This window comes from Gopherus flavomarginatus, chromosome 9, assembly GCF_025201925.1.
Source record: "Gopherus flavomarginatus isolate rGopFla2 chromosome 9, rGopFla2.mat.asm, whole genome shotgun sequence".
Taxonomy (NCBI): domain Eukaryota; kingdom Metazoa; phylum Chordata; order Testudines; family Testudinidae; genus Gopherus; species Gopherus flavomarginatus.
This window is the reverse complement of record NC_066625.1, coordinates 50,642,746-50,663,487: the sequence shown is the minus strand read 5'-3', so window position 1 is coordinate 50,663,487 and position 20,742 is coordinate 50,642,746. Positions and strand designations below refer to the sequence as shown.

At 41.4% G+C, this 20,742-nt stretch overlaps 1 protein-coding gene across 6 annotated transcripts in view; it reads right to left on the bottom strand.

The window, feature by feature from the left end:
* Positions 1-20,742, bottom strand: part of MYO9A (myosin IXA) — a 566,016-nt gene that overhangs the window by 69,877 nt on the left and 475,397 nt on the right. For all 6 annotated transcript variants that reach the window (XM_050968015.1, XM_050968016.1, XM_050968017.1 and 3 more), the window contains 4 exons: positions 19,083-19,158; positions 8,272-8,415; positions 7,240-7,279; positions 3,411-3,533 (listed from right to left, as the gene is read on the bottom strand). In XM_050968015.1, coding sequence (XP_050823972.1) covers positions 3,411-3,533; positions 7,240-7,279; positions 8,272-8,415; positions 19,083-19,158 — 383 coding nt within the window. The remainder of the gene's footprint in view (positions 1-3,410; positions 3,534-7,239; positions 7,280-8,271; positions 8,416-19,082; positions 19,159-20,742) is intronic.

Below are 20,742 nucleotides of genomic sequence, written 5' to 3'. Positions count from 1 at the left end.
AGAGGAGTGACTGTTTGCATGGAAATTCCATGTCGACAGTTTGCAGTTGGCTCCGCTTTTATGTTGCAATTTGTAACAAACATGGAGCACTAACTGCGCTGAAATTCTCTCTTATTTTTGCATTATTTGAACAATTTACTTAATACATGAACAATATATAACTTGATTATTATTTATTTACAAGAATGTCTCTTAATAAAATATCATTCCTAATCCTTCCTCTAAACTCACTACACTGCCTACCTACTGTCTGTAATGAAGTGTTAATCCGCCCCCCCCCCCCAAAAAAAAAAAAAGTTTACATGAAGCTAAGGACAGGCACGCAATCTTTTTGCTTTTTGTTGAATTCCATTTTCATATCCTTCATCTACACATTGGCTATTCAGATTGCAAGCTCATTGAAACTGTGGCCTTGTCCTCACATGTATATGCAAAGTTCCTAGCACACTATTGGCATGATCTAAATAATGATACATCCCAACGTCAGTTAATTATGGGGATGATTTGATTCTAATAATACAGATGCTCTAAAAGATATTCTGTTGTGTATTTATCGTATGTATTATTATATGTATAATATATATTGAAAGGGCTATTAGGCATCATAACATCTTTTTCCCCAGACAGAGAAGGACCCAACCTGTTCAGTTATTTCAAAGACTAAAGATATGTCCACACAGCAACCAGGGGCTAAGAAGCTGTTTCACTGCTATGAAGGCTTCTAGGCTTGGGCTGGAGCCCAAGCTGTAGGACCCTGTGAAATGGAAAGGTCCTAGAGCTCAAGCCTGAGTCAGCTGACATGGGTCTGCCGCTGTTCTTCCTTTGCTGTGTAGACATACCCTTAGATTTCCCCCAATTTCTAAAATGCACCTACGGTCCTTTTGCATCTTTGGAGCTATATGCAGCTCTACGTGATTATGTGCTTGCAAAGTAACTCTTAAAAACAAACAAACAAGCTGGTTTTTCTCAGAATGAGCACAATATACTGGCTGCCTCCCTCTTCCCCTCTGGTTCTCACCCTGGAAAAATGCTGGGTATCACAACTCTGATTTCATTTAACTTGCACAAGACAGAAATATTTGCTCATGAAAATAGTCTGGTGCAAACCTGCAAAAAAACTTTTTATCAAGAACACTGCAATAAACCCAAAAGGGCATGGGCTTGGGACACACAGAGGAAACACAAATGTTTACCGTGTCACATTTTGGGTGACAGATTCTGCTTTGTGTCTGCTACCCAAACAGCTGCTCTATCACTCATGGATTTCACAAATACCTAAAACTGATTGGAATCCCTTAGGCTATGTGCCTCCGAAAGTCAAGGATAGAGTAGCACAGATGCACCCAATGAGAGGCAGGAGGAAAAAGCTAAAAGGAAGACTGCTATTGCACTGCACTGACTCAAATGGTTTTGAGTCACAGATGTCATTATCACAGCCTACTGTAAAAGCAGCAACTTCTTTGAACAGAAAAAGTGGGGCAGAAGAGTAAACATAAAAAAAATATCAAAAGAAAATGATGCTATGCTCCTTCTTTCCCTCCATTCTGTTTACAGAGGATTTCATGCTACGATGACAATGAGCCCGTCATTTTTATTACAGTATGAATGTGGCATGATATAGTCTCTCAAGGGGAATATTAAATTCCAAACTGGATCAGTGGGATGATATATGCAATGCCTTTTCGTTTGCTTAGAACTAATAATTACAAGATACTCAAGTGATCATGATGTTAACTTTTCTAGCAGAATACACATGGAAACAGGATATGGAGTTTATTTAACTTGTTGTCATTGGAGCATTTTAAGGATTCCTGGTAACCATGTATGTGGCTGCAGTTAGAAAATGACTGCTCTATCATTGCAAAAAATTGGCTGGGGCACTGTTTGGGAATGACAGCACAAATGGGGAGAACATTATTGTGATTCTGTGTATAGAACCACTTGGACCAACTTACATCGCTTTTTATTATCTGTTCATGGTGTTTTACTGGAAAATACCTAAAATCTACTTCTTCACTTCCAGGGAATGAAGCTGTGAACATGCAAGCCAGCTGAGGCTTGCCTTTTTGTAGCATTCCGTTTCTCTGGGATGGGAGAGACAAGGGCATTTGCTGCATTCATATTTTGTATAACATGTTTCCAGAAATTAACTAATTCCCAGAGAAACATTTTTGAAATGATCAGGATAACTAGAAAATGCTTTCTATAAACTAGACCACATGCCTGATTTTAAATGAAATTTGCTCTCTCATACTACCCCACACTTGTGCATGTGTCTCGAGACTTGACAGTTGCAGTTCCAAGACTGTATCCACAGAGACAAGGCTGGAGAAGTTTTTTTTAGCATCAGTTACCCAAAATGGCAGGTTAACTGGTGCAGAATAGTGACAGCACAAAAAAATGCTGGCCTCAATCCCATCTCAAAATTCACATGCATTTCTGGAGCTAAAGCAGCAGTGTTTTCCCTTCTGGGCTCTTCCAAGGAATTACATTCTAACTGCCACGAACACAAACTGACCTTGAGAAACACATCATGCAAATAATTACACTTTTTTAATTACCACCATTTTCAGAATTCTTCTATTGATGGATTCCCCAGAGAAATCCCCATAAAGGGGCCTGTTTTCAGAATTAGGTGCTAAGCAATAAGACGGGTATAAAAACCTGTGCTCCATCTGTGCATATGTAATTACCACTATTTTCTCCTGTTGCATTTTGGGGGTTTGCAGTTCCTCTCCCCAAAACTGTCATGTTGCATTTGAAAATAGAATCAGGGACACCATTTGCCCTTTTTTCAATACAAAATTAAATGCGCATGGTGATAGAGCCAGAGATGGAACTAGGTCGCATATGTGTGTAAGAAAAATTAGGGAACTCGGAAAGGCAAGGACATACCCCTCAAAAATCTTGTTAGATATGAAAAAGACCAGGGACTAGTCCATCCCATGGTCAATATAAGATTGCTCCCTACAATACTTTTCAGATTGTTTTGTCCACTCTAGTTTATCATCCCTGAGCAATAGGGTTTCCACTACTTCCCTTGGAAGATTACGTTAGTCTAAAACCCCAATGTCTGGAAGTTTTTCCTGATAGGCTGCTTCAATCTTACATTTCTTATTTTCATCCCACTGCTTTTTGTTATACTCACCCTAAGTAATCCCCCCTCCTCAGTATTTACATCCTTTAAATATCAGTAGACTGTTATGTCCCCTAAACATCATTGCTTAGCCAAGCTACACATACTTATCTGTTTTTGTATTCTGAATAGGGTAAAAGAGGAGAGTTCTGTGGCTGTGAGAACCATCCTTTGCACCTTGAGGACCCATGAAAGTGTTTGTTTTGAGTGCACCCATGACCAACTCTTTTTTCTCTTGTGCTTCGTCACATTTGGAGTAAACACAGTAAATTACCTGGAATTGTGCACTGATGCTGGGTGGTTTCTTCTTCTTATGGAGGTGGAGAAGAGACTTTGTAATGCGATCGTGCAGTGTCAGGTTAGTTAGGTGCTTGAGAGATTTCACCTCCAACAAGTGCTGCCAAAAAACCCAAAACAAACCAAGAGAGTTTTTATACAAAAATAACTTTGACTACCTATGGCCTGCTTTCTCCCACTGTATCCCCATTCCCGCTATCCCATAGGGCTCCCCTTGGGGTGCCGACCCTATGCAATGCCCCCTGCAAATATCAAGGGAACAATTCACAACTGGGAATTTTTATGGTAGCCACTAGGCTGGTCACTGTACAGACTATATATAAAGTCCCTGCTCCAAAGAGCTTACAACTGAAACACGCACATAACACAGCAGGTTTGTGTAGACCACAAGGAAAGGGTTGTGGGAGGGGGCTGATGAGTGACAGTCATAGGAGCATGTGGCTTGTAGATTTGCTCCTGTATGTGCATAATTTTCAGGACTCTCTGATGCTCCAAGTTAGCAAAAGTTTAGAAGAGTCTATTTAGGTTTAATGCATGCTTTGTGTTCATATATGGTATGATGCTGGTAGACCAATTGCCATCTCATGCGAAGGACCCCATGTCTCAATTGAACACCGAGAACTACAGAGCTGGAAACAGTCTGGCTCAACTGTGTTAGTATTATTAAAATAGGTATTAGGATTCTCAGAAAGCGTTTAGACCTTATTGAATGCTTGTGAGTTGCTGCACGCATTAATCTGACTTAAAACATCTGTATCCCATATTGTAAGGCTACTCATAAGCATTTGTATTGTGAGCCTCTGTGAGTGTGTAAATCACCACACAGGAGAGAGACATTAACTAGTGTGACGTGCTAGTCTCCAACAGAAGTTCTTACATCCTAGCCAACAAGAAAGGCCTATCGTCACCGGATGGACTACTATGGAACATTAAAGAGGACAGAAGCTTTTGGTATTCTGCTCTCCCTTCCCGCCCCATGAAGATGACTCATGCAAGTTGATTCCTCCATCAGCTGAGTTCGCAGCCCATGGCACATGAGAGTAGGGAACAAAATCCCCTAACAAGGAGGAACTGGACCTCTATGCTGTTTGGACTTTGGGGAGCAAGGTTTTCTAGGCATAAGCAACAGAACCCCAGTTAGCCCTAAAGGACATCTGAAGTTCATTATAGCTTATTACAGAATATTCTTTTACCTTTTGAAACTTAAGATTGCAACTCATTTGTGTGTAGGTTTACCTGCTTTAACTGTGAAAATAACTCATTTCATTTTTTAATAAATCTGTATATAATTTGTCATAGGATTGGCTTCAAGCATTGTCTTTGTGAGATGTAACATGCAATTGAACTGAGGTAAGTGACTGGTCTTTTGGAACTGGGAGCAACCTGAATATTGCTGTGATTCTTGGTGTAAGGGACCATCTGTTACAAAGGTACGCTCGCCTGAGTGGAGAGACAGGGCAGGATACCCAAGGGGCTTGTTTATTTCACGTTAAGGCTGTTACAGTGCCTGAGGAGTTTACACTTAATAATTGGTTGGTGAAATCTAAGTATAAAACTCAAAACCATTTTGGCGTTTGTGCCCTGCTCGTAACAGTCTGCTTTGCAGTTGGTACTCACGCTCCTCAGCTGCTGCAGGACAGTATGGCATACAGTGAGAGTAAAGCATTATTAAAAATTAAAATTATAACCAGTGTAATTTAGTAGCTAATTCAAGGTGTAAAATTCCAACAATCGTGTTGTAGTTAAAGCACCTTTCTAGCCTTTTGGGGCTATGTGCTCCAACTTGCTTTGCTCCAGCTCGATCAATGAAATCCTCCATTGGCATGTACACTGTACTGCACAATCTGATGGCTTGCTGAAATACATATTATATTGCCAACAGGCAACGAGGACAGGCTACTAAGCCTACAATGCTCAGCTTACTCACTCAGACAGCACAGCTCTGCCTTCTGCAGACTCTCTTACTGGAATAGAGATGCAGCCCCCATGTGCCTGGGAAGTTGCTAATGGGTTCTGTAACTAGGCAAAGTTTGGGGGCTCGGTCTACCCCTCAATACACAGCTATCTCTTGGATCTGCAGATAAACTGAAACACTGCAAGGACTTTTAACTTTCACCAATTATCTTAAGGAGGTATTAATCACAAAGTATAATTATGACCACTGCAAAATGTATTACATGCATACAGTAAATGAGCTTGTGTTGTGCACTTAGACATAACTAGCAAGCCTTGGTTTCATACATTTGAATAGGAAATTGTTGATGGAAGACACGAGTTTTCCCCTGGTTTTGGTCAGAGCTTTGATAGATTGAGAGAGAGAAACCCTCTAATGACCTTTTTCTTTGCTTGAAATACACAAGCAAAAAAAGAATGTGTGGATTTTAGTTGGAGTGAGTTAGTTTAGCTAGAGATGAAAAAGAGCAGTTCAAGTCCATCCCCTTGAGGTATGCTGTCCCCAGACCAAAAATTTAATGGATACTTCAATTAACTCAATTTGCTAACCACCTATGCTTATTTCTATGCTTATTTAGTTATAATATGTGACACAAAAGAGCAGCATCAGTACAAATTTTTCCTTGAGTTGCTCTAGGAGAAGCAGCAGTTGATTATTTGTTCTCTGCCTTTTAATGCACAAATATGGATTGCCCTCTTCAAGTTACAGCACTCACACTGCTGCTTCTGATAAGATCTCTGCATCAGAATACCACCCTACCACATTCTAACTCAGCCCCTGCCATCAGAAAAAGTCTGCTCTCTCTCCACATTATTATTGAGTACAATGCATTTTATGAATAGAGACTGCTCACTATACAGAATGATACTTGCTGGGTTTGTGATTTGGTCTACTTGAGATGAAACCATTTAATTCCACAATCTGTCTAGAAGAGAAGTCAACAAAATGAAAGGAGAAGTCTTTTTTCTATTTAAAAATCATGCACCCTCAAAAGTATTCCGTGCTTACATTTTGTTTTCATTTTTAATTAAATGTAATTCTTATTGGAAGGCACACAGCACAAACCAGACATTCTTTAAACAAAGCAGTGTCAATAATGACCACAAAATTCTATAATTATGCCAGTGATAAACAGTGGATCTCTTCTCATCTTATGCCATCAGGCACAGTAAGTACTGCCAGAAAATAAAGGAAACAGCAGGAATGTTCAAAATGCACTTTAAATAAAATGGAAGTTACCAATATAATACAGCACTCTAATACTGTAATTAACTAATTGTAAACATTTTCCTAGGAAAGGAAATCTCCACCATGAAGGAAGATGGCCTGAAAAGTGCTCTGTATATATCAAGTACAAAAATTTTTGAGTGATCCCTGGACATTTTTTTCAGTTTAGAGACTTAAATTGAAGTGGGCCCAGCAAACGGACATGCAGACCTCCTTCAACAGCTTGTGACAGTATTTTCTGTGTTGGCCTTCTTTTAACTTCACAAAATGAAGGTTAAAAAAAATAGCTAGCAGCATCTGAACAGGAAGGAATCCAATGTCTGCACAGCTCTCTTCCAGGACAAACACACACCACTGTCCGCGAGAACTCTGCTAACTTTCATTGCGATAAAATAAAGAATAACCTCAAACATATTGGGCTGGAGTTGACTTGCACAGCTTTCATATTACAACAGCAACTTGATAAACCACACTTTAGAGATGAACAATTCACTTTGAATCGACTCACCTCAAATTGATAAAGTATACATTATACACAAGTTAACATTTAACGGCAGTGCATACAGTATATGTGCTGCCTTATATACTCCAGGAACAAGAGAGGTAAACGTGTTTGTTCACTCACCTTTGGGAGATTGGGTTTGGCTTTGAAGTTCTTGTTTCTCCTGCGGAAACAATAAAAGGGCCATATTAAGACAGGCATAAGGTTACAGAATGGGATTATGTATTTGCTACTGAGTTGTCATTTTAACCCTCTCATGGCAGAAGCTGGGACTTCCCATTAGGAAGCCCCGATAACTTTGGCATCAGGGCCAGTAGCCAAAATACCCATGTCAGAAAGAATTGACACTATTTGAGATAGTACAAATTGAGTAGAAAAATCATATTTAGTAGAATGGATACACAAGAGTAAATGAAAAAGACTCTTCAAACCACCTATAGCAATGTTTTCCTGTAAGCTGCATAATAGCCAGGTTTAGTATACATTCCACATACCCTTTTTCTGCATTTCTTTGCCTGTGTGTGTCTGTGAGAGAGGATGGGATAAAAGGGAAGATGAATCCATTCAAAAACTTGGATTGTTACAGATTGTGAGTAATGGGGTAGTTGACTGTGAAAAACAGCAAGAGGGGATCTGTAGGGAACAGATTCACCCATCTGCTTTAACACATCACCCGTAGTACCTTACCTCTGGCTAGTCTGGCAGCTCTTCTGAAACCTATGATGAAGTTGTACTATAAATCAACAACATGGGTTAAGAAAGGGGCACCCCAGCCTCTCAAATTTAAGTAGATCACTTCCATGTCTTGTTTCAGTGACCCACTTAGTGGAAGCCTCTTCCCTGTAGTGTCACTGTATAGCGTCACTGTCATATCATTTGACCTTAGCACTTCTTACCCCTTCCCTATTCTTGTCACTACAAATGAAGGCCTGCTCTTCCAATGGAAAGAGACCACAGTGGAGAGAAGAGGTACTATCAACCCGGAATACTAAGAGATTGAACTAATCGTGTTTACAGTATATTTATACAATATATCCAAGCCTTGGAACATCCAAGTGTACTTGGAACTCAGACTTCTTGGACTAGCATTGTTATTACCCACGCAGCATAGCATACTCTAGGAATGAGGCCAAAATCCACGCCTTTTGTACTAACATGAGAATGCCATGGGCCCTCTCCAGCAGCTTGCTGTTGGTCGAATTAACAAATATTCCATCTTTGTCTAGGAAGGAGCTAGAACTAGAGAGTCGGCCTTGTCGGATTCCCATCCTGCCAGTCCAGCCAACTCCATAGGTATCGCTGTAATGAGAGACAGGTCATCACAATGTGCATTTTAAAAACACATCTAATATCTGGTTCTTGAACAAAAGAAGGCTTTGAAAATAGTTATTACAATTGCTGAAGGGTTCTAAATTAACAGACTAAAATTGTGTGATTAGAAAACACCAGTCACCAATCATTCACCACACAAGTTCACAGTACCATACACAAACCTAGACATCATCTAGTCGCCTATATGTATTTTAAAGTATTTTCAGAATAAAATATTTACTTGGGTGAGCAGGAGCACAACAGCCTATTGTTCTTTCATTCTCAAAGTGATACTTCTGATCAGTAGATAATCAAAGTGCTTCTAGGGATATACAATTAAGAGCTTAGAACTCAGCTCAGTTCTCTGAGAATGATATAGTTTAAGACTTCTGGTGATGCCACAAAATCAGAGTTCAGTGTGGTGTCCCATGTTTCACAGTCTTTTCAGTCATGGAAGATAAGGGAGAAGAAAGTAAAATGCCTAAGAACATCTTGGGAAATGGAGGTGCTATGAACTCAAGACCTTAACCCCAACATGACCAGTCTGTCACAAAGAGAATCACCAAACTGCACCTGGTATAACCTGGCAAACAAAGGATTGCCTATCCAATTTTTCCTGCTCTGTTACAGAGCAGAAAATGTTCCAGAAAAATGTTCTACTGCCAGTCATATGTGCCTTTAAGGTTCTGGAGAACATGACCTAAAGGCTCTCCCCTTTAAATAAGTGGCAATTAGGTACTGTTATGTTTGGATGTTGACTGCCAGAGCCAGATTCTTGCTAAGGAGGAATGAAAACCAATGCAGTGCCAGATCAAAAGGGTAATTAGAGAAGAAAGTAGAGTGGTGTCAGTTGCCTCATCCCCCAAGCCCTGAAGGTCCACAGCTTGGGCCATGGAGCAATATGCCACCAAACTACTGAATACAATTGCCTTGTCATCAAATCGTGGTTCCTTTTATAGCCAGCCACTAGTTTCTGTCACAGAGATTTTTAAGACATATACTTTCTAAAGAAAGAACAACTTCTCAGAAGACTGAATCACAGCAGAATTAATTCTGGCCTGGGAGCCATGACTCATTCTTTGAGCAGTGTGTATAATTTACAAACAGCCTAAGGCAGAGAGTGTTTAACTTTCAGTTGCCCCCAGAATTCCAACTTCTGTGCCTTCACAGATGGGCTCTCAGCCTTAACAAGTTTCCCAATTGCTGGGCAGGGTCCTGGGAGAGATCCAAAGTGCAGGATCTTGAGCTGAGTGATGCTCCCACTCAGAGGCAAGCTGGATATGTCAGCTCCTATGAGTAATCTCTTCTCCCTTTCCCATCAAAATTGTTTGAAAGAGCCTACGTTCTGCTCTTGTCACTGTGTGATTGGAGAGGTTAGTGGGGCCTCTTTGGGGCATGCAGTGAGAGCATCTCACAGCAAGTGCCAGAAGAGGTTGGTGGGGAGTGGAAATGTTGAATGGACACTAGTGAGAGGGGCAGATAGATGAATGCATCTGGCAGCAGCAATTGGACCTGTATGCAAAGAGATCACCTCTCAGTGCTGCTGTCTAGTTCCTACAGGTTTTGTTCAGAAGCTTGCCAGAATGGGATTTACCTAAGGAAGAGTGCATGGTCCCTAGCTGTCGGGGGAGGAGTGCTCTACCTGAGAAGAACTCTTGGATTCACTGGCTCCAATGCATCCTTTACAGGCCCTGGCTGGAGAAGGTGAGCCAGGCAAATCCTTATGCTACTACAAAAACATGGACCCAGGCAGGAGGATGACCTAGGTGGGTGAGGGAATCAGACCAGAATTGAGAATGGGCACTCTCTTCCCTATGCCCCTTGAAAGGAGACCCACTATACTGAAGCTGATAATCACAGAATATCAGGGTTGGAGGAGACCTCAGCAGGTCATCTAGTCCAAGATCCTGCTCAAAGCAGGACCAATCCCCAGATAGAGTTTTACTCCAATTCCCTAAATGGCCCCCTCAAGGACTGAACTCACAACCCTGGGTTTAGCAGGCCAATGTTCAAAGCACTGAGCTATCCTTTCCCCCACTGAGCTATCCCTTCCCCCGCCCAGACACAGAGAATTTGAGGTGGAAAACAGAATGGGGGCAACTGGAAGGGCAACTGGAGCAGGGAGCCAAAAACATCTTAGAGCTTGTCTTGTTCGCACCTGGCAAACTGAGATGCAAATGTACAGTGCGCTAGCCTGCTGCCACTAACTGTTCATGTGGACCCAGCTACTGCACACTAAAAGCTCCCTAGTGTGCACAGAGCTGTCCACCACTGTATGGAGCCCAGGATCAACAGAGGGAAGAGACCAACCTATCAAGGGGGTGAAGGGTTGGACTGTAAACTTTCCTGAGTCACACTTCAAGAGGGCAAAGGTGCAGCCTGGCAAATAGAACCAAACTGCATGCCTATGGCCATGCGTCCCAAAAGCCTCAGGCACATGCAACTGTCATGGAAGGTTGAGACTGCAGACTGAGACAAAAACGACAAATCGTCTGAAAATGGTCAGTTGACAAAAACATATTCAAACTTGTAGAGACTATTGGGGCCCCATGAACTCAATTTTGTCTAAGTGGGAACCAATGTTGACTTCCCAGTGTTTAGGATGAGACCCCGACAGTTGAACAAGCACGGCATAAAGCATCTATGAGAAAGAATCTCTTCTTTGGACCTGTTCCTTAGTAAGCAGTGGTCCAGATATAGGAAGACACGGATTCCCTTCTTCTTGAGGTATGCTGTCATTTTGTAAAAATCCACAGGACAGAAGACACACTGAAAGTAAGGATGTGTACTGAAAATGGTGGTTCACCACGATGAACCAGAAGACTCTTCTGTGGCTTGGGAGAATTGCCACATGAAAATAAGCATCCTAAAATTATAGAACAGCAAACCAGTCATTCTGAGTCAACAAGGGGAGGATAGCCGATAGGGTGACCATTCGGAACCTAATATATCTGATATATTTGTTGAGCCTGTGCGGGGTAGCCCTAAAATCCTTGAAGGAGTGCAAATTTTCATCAGGTTTGTCAAAAAAGCACCCAACCATTGAAGAGCTAGTCCTCTATAGCCTGCTGCATGTTGGAAGCAATGCCCATATTTTGTAGCTAGGATGCCCTTTTCATCGGCACCACTGAGGCCTTCATTCTGCCTGAAGTATATGCCACAACAAGCAGAGACTGCAGCAACACCTTGGCTGCCAAGCAATGTTCAGTACTAAATCTCTGAAATTCCACATTGGAGGCTTCGGGCAGCTGTTCCGTAAATTTAGACGTAGTCATCCAACTTGCAAAGTTGTATCTGGACAACAGTGCCAGCTGGTTTGCCATTCACATTTGCAGGGGGGAGTGGGTGTAGATCTTTCTACCCATTAAGTCCATCCATTTAGAGTCTTTGTCCTTAATAACAGACTTAAATCTACCCTGCTAAGCTCTGTTGTTTGCTGAAGTTGCAACCAGGAAACTGGGGGTTGGGTGGGAGTAAAACACCTCAAATCCCTACATTTGGACAAAGTAGCATTTTTCCAAATGCTTTGCCATAGGTGGCACCAAAGCTGGTATTCTCCAAAGAACATCTGCATGCTCCAGTAGCGCATCATTAATGGAGGGAGCCACTTTCCTTGGGGCAAAAGGCTGCAGGATGTTTATGGGTGTTCTCCTGCAGGAGCTCTGCCTGGATGCCCAGGGAAGTAGCCACACATCAGAAAAGGTCCTGGTAGGCCTTGAAATCCTCAGACACTGAAGGAGGAACCAGGCACTGATGAATTGTCCAGGGACAATGAAGAGACCATTAGCTGCACCAATAACAGGTCCCAGTCCAGAACAGTTGGACCTGGATGGAACAGCTCCAGAAGCTCCCCAAGGGGAAGAACAACCGATGTCTGAGCTTGGGGCGGGTCAACAGACCCAGTAACCTATATGCCCAGTGATCTCATCTTAGAGCAGGATGAGGACAGCAACATCTGTGATCAAGGACTGTGCCAAGGGGGTCACTGAGCATAAAGGTAAGGCACTGGGGGCCAGGAGACACCAGGCCAGGGGCCCCTGTTCCTACTGTGAGAAGGAGGGCCAATCTCAGTACTGATACTATTCCATGAATAGTCCTGGATACAGGTCAGGTGATGGAGAGCGGGAGGAGGAACCCGACCTGGATGTCAAAGAATCTCAGGTTTCAGGGGATAAAGGTGGAGCTAGCCCTGAAGGTGTGAACAACTGGTTTGACTCATCTGTTTCCCACAGCAAGGAAGGGACCAGTGTTGATGGTAGAAATGGCACAGCCAGCACTGAATATACCTAAGTTATCTCCGGTGCTGGGAGCAGTGTCAGTACTGAAGTCAGAAGTGGTACTGATGCTGCCAGTGGTGCTGAGATGGAGGGCAGGGAAAGTTGCCACAGTAATATCAGTGTTGCAAAGTGCAGCAGTGCAGAGGAGTCTCCCACTGCTGAGGAGGTCCCTTGTGCCGAGCCTGGCAATGGCCTCACTTCCACAGTCTGCAGCCAGTGATTATCAGGATGCAATGCCGACAGACAAGAAGGTTCAGAAGCCCATGCAAGCAGCAAGACTGAGGATGCCATAGTCCTTGTGAAGTCCTGGACCAAGGGAGAGCTAGGCATGGAAAGGCAGAGGAGGTCCACTGCCACCTGATGTGTTACTGGTACAGAAAAATAGCTGGTGCTGACATTACCCTCACTGGTACTGGACTCAATGGACGCCACAGGGCTGGAACTAGACTCAACAATACTGGTTCTCCCACACCTCTACACGGTGCGGAGGAGTGGTTGGAAGGACGTGCTCCATCCCAGATGCCGACAATAGCTGTACTCTTCATGGAGGAGAAAGAAGAGTCTCCAAGGACAGGAGTGGCCTCGATTAGTCTTATGAGAACTTTTCCTCAGTGCACTCAATGAGGAGTGGGTTCTTCACCTCTTCAGAGAACAGCCAGTTTCAGAGCACAAGCCAGTACCACTCACTGAGATCAATGGCAGCCTCCAATCCGATGGAGATGTCAGTGCCAAAACAGGCCTGGTGGCCTGCTAGAGAAAGTACAGCTTTAGGTGAACGTCTCTAGCTATCTGAGTCCCTTTTGTGAACAACATACAATTCAAACACTACTCTGTGATGTGAGGCTTGCCTAAGCAGAGCAAGAACCTTGTGTGAGGATCGCTGTTAGAAATCATCCCCACACACAATCAACAATTTTGAACCCTGGTGAGGGCATCACCAGGGAAAATACTAATACTAAGGATACTATCTATATATAACTAGAATGATTAAGTCAAAGCTAAAGGATTGTGAAGTTAAGCAACACATAGGGCTCCGATGCTAGCCATGGGCAGGAAGAAGAAACAGAGGGGATCTGGAGGTGATGCTACCTCAAATAGCCAGAGGGGGGTTATGGTCATGATGTGGAAGTGCCACCTCCTATGGGTACCGCTAGGCAAAATTATCCAGCTCTGTTGTGCTGGAATACATGGCTGAATCTACTTAAAGAAGAAACTAAAATTTCCTGGAGGTTTTTTAAAAGATTTGATGGGAATTTTAATATTCTGTGATTATATTTTCTAGGGTGAAAACATATTAACAATAGCATAAATACCAGCAACCTCTGTCAATTGGGGGTTAATGATTTCACAAAGCAAGACTGTTTTAAGAGAGTGATCTACAGCTGTTCTTTTCACATTTCTTAAACCATTAATGAACATAAAACAGTTTCTGTTGAACTGAAACTAAAGCCACCCTGACAGACTTTGGTTAGTGATATCATGTTTTTAATTATTTAGTGGCTGCTTCAGGCTGTTTTTGGACATGCTACCTTGCTTCTGCTTTAGTGAAGCCTTTTTTCCTCTAGCTGCCATAGTACTCGAGTGGAAACCACAAAACCACTTCTTTGGAGGAGAGTTGAAGGATGTGGATTCATCAGAAAGCTTCTCTGCAGCTACTTCTTGCATGATATCATTGCTTAGATTTGCATTCAAAATAATGTCTCAGGCTACATAGCAGGGCTCAAGCCATACGGTAATACATTGTATTTAAGAGGAAACTACTGGTTTTAATTTAACCCCAGAAAAATGTTCAATGGCTCACACATTAAGTATCAGAAAGCACTGACATGAGAATCTGAACGATTGTTTTAAGTTTGTACATCTTAGTTAAAAATAGATTTCTAATTAATCATGTTACACTCCCCTCGTCCCACCGTACAGTGTTTGATTTATTATAGAGTTTCGTAGATCATTATCTTTACTTTTGTAGACAGTTTTGTATGTAGTAATTGTTAAAATTATATTAAAAACTGTAAAACTTAAAATTTATAAAATTAATGAAATAACAGACATTTGTCTTCAACAAAATTAACCGCAGTGAGTGATATTAAAATCAAATGCATATTTAGGCTTGGAAGAATTCTATTTTTATTTCCGTTCATAAGTGTGACAGAAAATAATGATGTTTATTTTTAAACACTTTTTTATTTTAATCGATTTAAATTTTCACAGTTGGGGAAATTATAGGTAGGGACAAACATTTATTTAATGAGAGTAGATGCTGAGATTCAGAAAGATAAAGCTTTATAAACTGTTAAAACAATTTGTCAGTGTCACATCAAAATATACAAAGTAAATATCAAATATCAGAGGGGCAGCCGTGTTTGCCGCTTTTACAGATCCAGACTAAGAGTGCTGTGGCACCTAATAGATTAACAAACATATTCGGAGCATGAGCTTTCGGGGTGACTACCCACTTCGTTGGATGCATGTATCCGACGACGTGGATATTCACCCACAAGAGCTCATGCTCCAATACGTTTGTTAGTCTATAAGGTGCCACAGAACTCTTTACCACTTTTAAAGTAAATATCCTTACACCCAGTTTTTAATATGCATTCATTAGTACATTTGTAATGAGTCTAATTAAAAAATCTAAACCCCAAGATTTTGACTTTAATAAAAGTGGCTTTTTGCCTACTTTGCCTATCTGAAAATTTTGATCATTATACATGGACATATTTTTGTCAGTCTGTGTGTGTATGGTGAAACTGACATTTACCGATAATTACCAGTAAAAATCGAATCCTTCCAAGCCTATGCAAATTCAGTCATTGCATTTTGGATTTAAATACCTTATGAGATGTTGAATCGGTGTTTTGTTTTGTTTTTTACTTTTGAGGCTATGGGGGACAGAAAATATTTAATGGCTCAGTAGTTTACTATGTATTGTGGAACCACAGACTGTGACTACTTAAGAGAGAGTACTGGGATAGAGAGGCATGCCCTAGTTACGATACCTTGAATAAATGCATTTCTTGGCTAGTCACTGAACAAATTCCAGCACAATTAATAAAGCAATATTAGGACTCTTACGGGCAGTTTTGTTACTCATTGATGAAAAGTTATTGGGACACAGGGCTTGCCTTCACTACGGCGGTAAGCTGACCTAAGTTACGCTACTTCAGCTACTGGTCAACGTAGCTTAGGTCATCTTACCCCGGTGTCTTCACGGTGCTGAGTTGACGGGAGACGTCGTCTGGTCAACTTCCCTTATTCTTCTTGGAGAGCTGGAGTACCGGGGTCAACCAGAGAGCACTCTGCCATTGATTTAGCAGGTCTTCACTAGACCCACTAAATTTATCCCTGCTGAATCTATTGCAGCAATATCAATCTCCTCGTAGCGGAGACCAGTCTACAACCTTTGTGGATGAAGGAAAGAAGAAAAGTGGGAGTGGATGACAATATGATAGTCACTACCCCTTTTATCTTGAAGTCTTGGGTTGAAATGTCTTTCAGGGCAAATGGGAAAGGTTCAGTGGTCTCACAGTAGGGCTCTTTTCAAACTTTCACACATTCTGGTATGGTTGACAGTCTTTGGTCATGACTGGAGTAACTGAGGGTGGTGCAGGTCAGGCTTCAGATGTATGGGTAAAACTAAGTGCAGAGCCAGATTCACCACTTACACTATTTATAGCCAATGACATCAGTCCCTACATTAACGGCCAGATTCTGGCACTCTTGTTTACATTGAGTAGTACGTTACTCCTCTTAAAATTTCACTGACTTCAAAAGACAAGGGGGAGAAACTTTTAAGTAGCCTTACATTTGGAAGGATCCAGACCCCTGGGTAAATTATATATAAGGATCACTCAACCATCAATGAAATATCACCACCTCTGACCTGTAACATGGCTGCTGTTTCACAAGAGTTTAGGGAGGCAAGTGGAGAACAAACACTACAGGTGTGGAGAAAAATGGAATCTTTTGTATTAGCTGGTCCAGTGCCAAGTGAAAAGATGGAACATTTTCTGATCAACTCTAACCCTAACAATACTGCAAAACTAATTTTGAACCAAATGCAAAACCTGAGCAAACTATGCTAGGACATCATCTTCTGTAAAATACTACTTCTGTAAGGTTTCTCCTGACATGAGGTTTTTTAGGGGAGTGTTTGTTTGGTACCGGGATGAAGGTGACATTTGTTATTATGCGTTTTTAAAACTATGATTATTTATTAAATAAACTTAGAGAAAATATTCAAGCATTCAAAAGTTTACATGTTCCACCAAGTCTGATGTGTTTCACTTTAATTTTTCTAAGCTTTAGCTCTTATCCTGATATCCTGGGATCTTTGTCTTTCAGGGAATTTATCTGCTGTTTTGTTTTGATCCAAATAAATGCAGTTGAGCATATGATTGCAAGTAGCAAAGAACGAAAAGGTCCATCTTTTTTGTTCCCTCTCCTCCTCTGATGGAGGAGTAGGGATTTCAGTGCAATTACACGGCACACACGTCAATTACACATCATACCATGTACAGTAAATATACTATGATTGGAGTTAAACTGGTTAGAGCTGGATCAGTTATTGTACTAGTAGGAAAGGTTAAGAAAATAAAAAGTCTACTATAGAGACAGCTAGTGCATTCACTTCACACAACAGAGTGGGATTACTTTTCAAGAACAGAAGCTAGAGTTGGGTAGAATGCTGTAACTGTATCTACTCTACGAGCTCTAGTGAAATTGTGCCTGGATGATCACACAGCGACTTTGCAGACTTATTTCTTTCCTCACACCAGGAATAGCATTGCTTCTCATGGGAGAGGCCTTGGCCACTCCAACAAGACAGTGCTAGCTCTAAGGATAAGTATCACTGATAGACATTTTGATCTAATTGGAGAACGCAGTTTTGTGGGAACCATGTTGTTCTTTGGTACATCAAAATAAACTCATTTATCAACCTGAGATTCTTTAATTCTGTTTCAACAGAACTTCAGGGCTTTCCTGATATTAAAAAAAAGTCATGCTACCTCAGCTTTATCAGAGGAAAAGAGCACTGGGGTGGGAGAATATTATATCTTTAAAGGGACACTTTACGTAGATTGATAGGGAGGTTTACAGAGAGTCCACAACGCTAGAGAAAAGATCCTGGGTCTCACTATAACTGTGTTTGAGGCAGGCTAGAAGGAAAAAAGGTGGCTTCAGATCACACTGATTCCGCCTGATCTTGGCCTGTTCTGGTGCTGGTCCAGGTCTCCAGTGAAGCAAAGGAATTAAGGGCTGCTATAAATGACACTCAGCTGCCCACAACCCCAAGCAGTTATTTCAGCAGCTGAAGATTGCTGGCGCACCCTGGCCATACCGCTATGCCAAGGGCTAGGAGCAGGGGTGAAACAGAGTTGCCCCTAGGCAAGGGGAATCCTGAGGGGTCTGGTTAAGCAGGTTTCCTGACACATCTGCATCACAGGAATAGAGAAGCTGGAGCACAGAAGAGGCCTAGATCTGTCTTCAAGGTAGGAGCAGTCTGTTTAACAGGGGACTTAATTCTCAATATGGGTCAGAAAAACTGCTTGGAAAGGGGTGCTGGCCTCTTATGTACCCCTTAACGGCTCCTGAGATGTAAGCATGACACCCTGCATGAGCTATGTCCTCACTGAAACCTTGATGGAAAAATCCAGGATTGAACTGTAAGGACATTTTATAATCTGAAAGAATCTCTCTAACACCAGAATTACTTTAGACCCAGACCTGTAAGATGACAGAGCTGTAGATGACCTGTATTTTAAGAGGGTTTCAATCAGTAGCGATATCTTCATTTTAGCAGTTAGGATTCCTTTGACATTCCCTGAACAAATGCATCTGCAAACGTATCTGCAGATGTTTGAAACTCAACACTACAAACCTCCACAATTCTTTGGGAGCACAAACCAAAGTGTGCCATGGGACCTTCTTCCTATCACATCACAGATGCATAATTCTGTGTATTATAAAATACGCAATTCCCTTGTTTTTGTTCAAAGAACAACTGTGGAAGAATTCTGACTTCTATAACTACAACAAACACAATTATGTGAACGTTAAGGGTGGACAACCTTGACTATTTCCCTATAATATGACTTCCGTTTATAGCACATTCCTCCTTATAAATCAACTTCTAAAATCCTTCCCACTTACAATTACAGGATTATATGTAGAAAGAAACTTTTCTCCAATTCCTATTGTCAAACTGGGTCCAAAGACATTTGGATTTAAGGATGTGACAGGGCAAAGCAAGAACGAACTGAGGGCAAAAGACAAAGTCAGCCTGGGAGAAGCATTCACAGGGTGGTTTTGCAACAGTACAAAAAAAATATCCCCTCTGAAATTACCTTTACCTGCTTATGTGAAGAGTAGACTTACCGCTGTGTTTTCTCATTGATGGTGTTAACTCCCTGAAGATCTGAAAGGGGCGTTCTTGGGCTTTTCCGAGTAATACCTATGGAAGCATATCAACAAAAGCTTTTACATCCCTCTTTACAAGGAGAAAATTAGAGCAGCAACAGCTTTTTGTTGGCTGCAAATGAAAAAGGACAATATGTATTTATTCTGGCACATGCTGGGAATACAAAGTAAGGGGTTTATGAAGGAGCCATGAATATCAACTGACTACTAACATCTGTCATGTTCTTTGACAAGGAAACATAACTTACTAGCAATTCTGTTCGCTCTAGTCTGCCTCTTCTCCCAGCACCCGCCAATATGACACGTGAACAATTTGTTAATGGTGTACTTTCCACTATTAGAAAGCAAGGTGGGAGGAAAACTGATGACTGATATAAAGGTACCAGTTCACCTGCTTCCTGTTAGTCAAAACACTTCAAAGCAGTAACATGAAAAATATAGAAATATAATAGTCAATCACTCCATCAAGAAGGGAATTGGTTGGGATAGAGAGAGAAATAGCTAGATTACTGCAATTACCAGTAATTGTTTCTTGTTGTAGGTCATTGCTTGTTCCTCTTCCTAACAAATGAATATACACTGACATAGTAAGCAGTATGCTATAGGGGGTAATCTTATTTTCTGCCAAAACGGAACCCTCTGATACTTATAGGTTCAATTTTCAAGGCCTGATAAACATGTGAGGAGAGTATGTTGTAGCAGCTTTCTAGATTTTAATGGCAGATGGTTCAACTGTGTCTGCCCAAGAAGTGAAAATGTTTTGGGTGCAAATGAAATTAACAGAAATAAAGGAAAGATATAACTGCTTGCAGGTAACGAAACATAGTTTTTATCCATCCAGCAACTGATATTTAGAGAATTTACAACCTTTTCATCTGATCATGAAAACAGGTAAGTAATTTCTTAGCTGTCTGAAATCTGTAGTGTGAACCAAGAAATTTTTTAGAATTCACCTAACATTCATCAAGTGTGTATTCCTTTGCCCTGAATTCTCCAAAATGAGGGGGAGGGGAAACTCTATGAAAAAAAAGGAAGCCTAAATTGTCTTTTGTAATAAAACATAGAAGGAAATACAACACTACCTTCTCTTGGAAAAAAAAGAAAAAAAAGGAGTTAGTCTGGGGTCAGTGGAATGAAGTCTCATACTTCCTGGCTGGCTGAGTTAACAATCATACTAAATGTGCCTTCTTAAAAGATGGGCATGTGGAAGGAATACTTCTCCTATGAGAGAGAGAGGGAAACTTGTTAAAACCTGTAGCAGCACACCACATTCAAGGCCAGTGAGGGAAGCCTGTACAGCTTTTACTTTGGGCTTTGCAAAAGAAACGACCTAAGTAACAAGCTCTGAGATCCTACCTCACAGATCCTGAGGGAGCAAGTACAGCTATGCTAAAAGAGTCCTGGGACCCTCTAGGGGCTCACTTGGAGGTTCTCAATAAAGCCAACTCATAGACATTTTAGAATGTACTGACATTTAACAATGTCCTCCTGTAGTCCTCTTGGAAAACATTTAAAAAAAATCCAAATCTGATTGAGAGTCTTTGAAGTCGATATCTTCCAACACTACTCAAAACAGGTCACAAACACCCTGGTGCACCTCACTCAGACATGTTCAGCC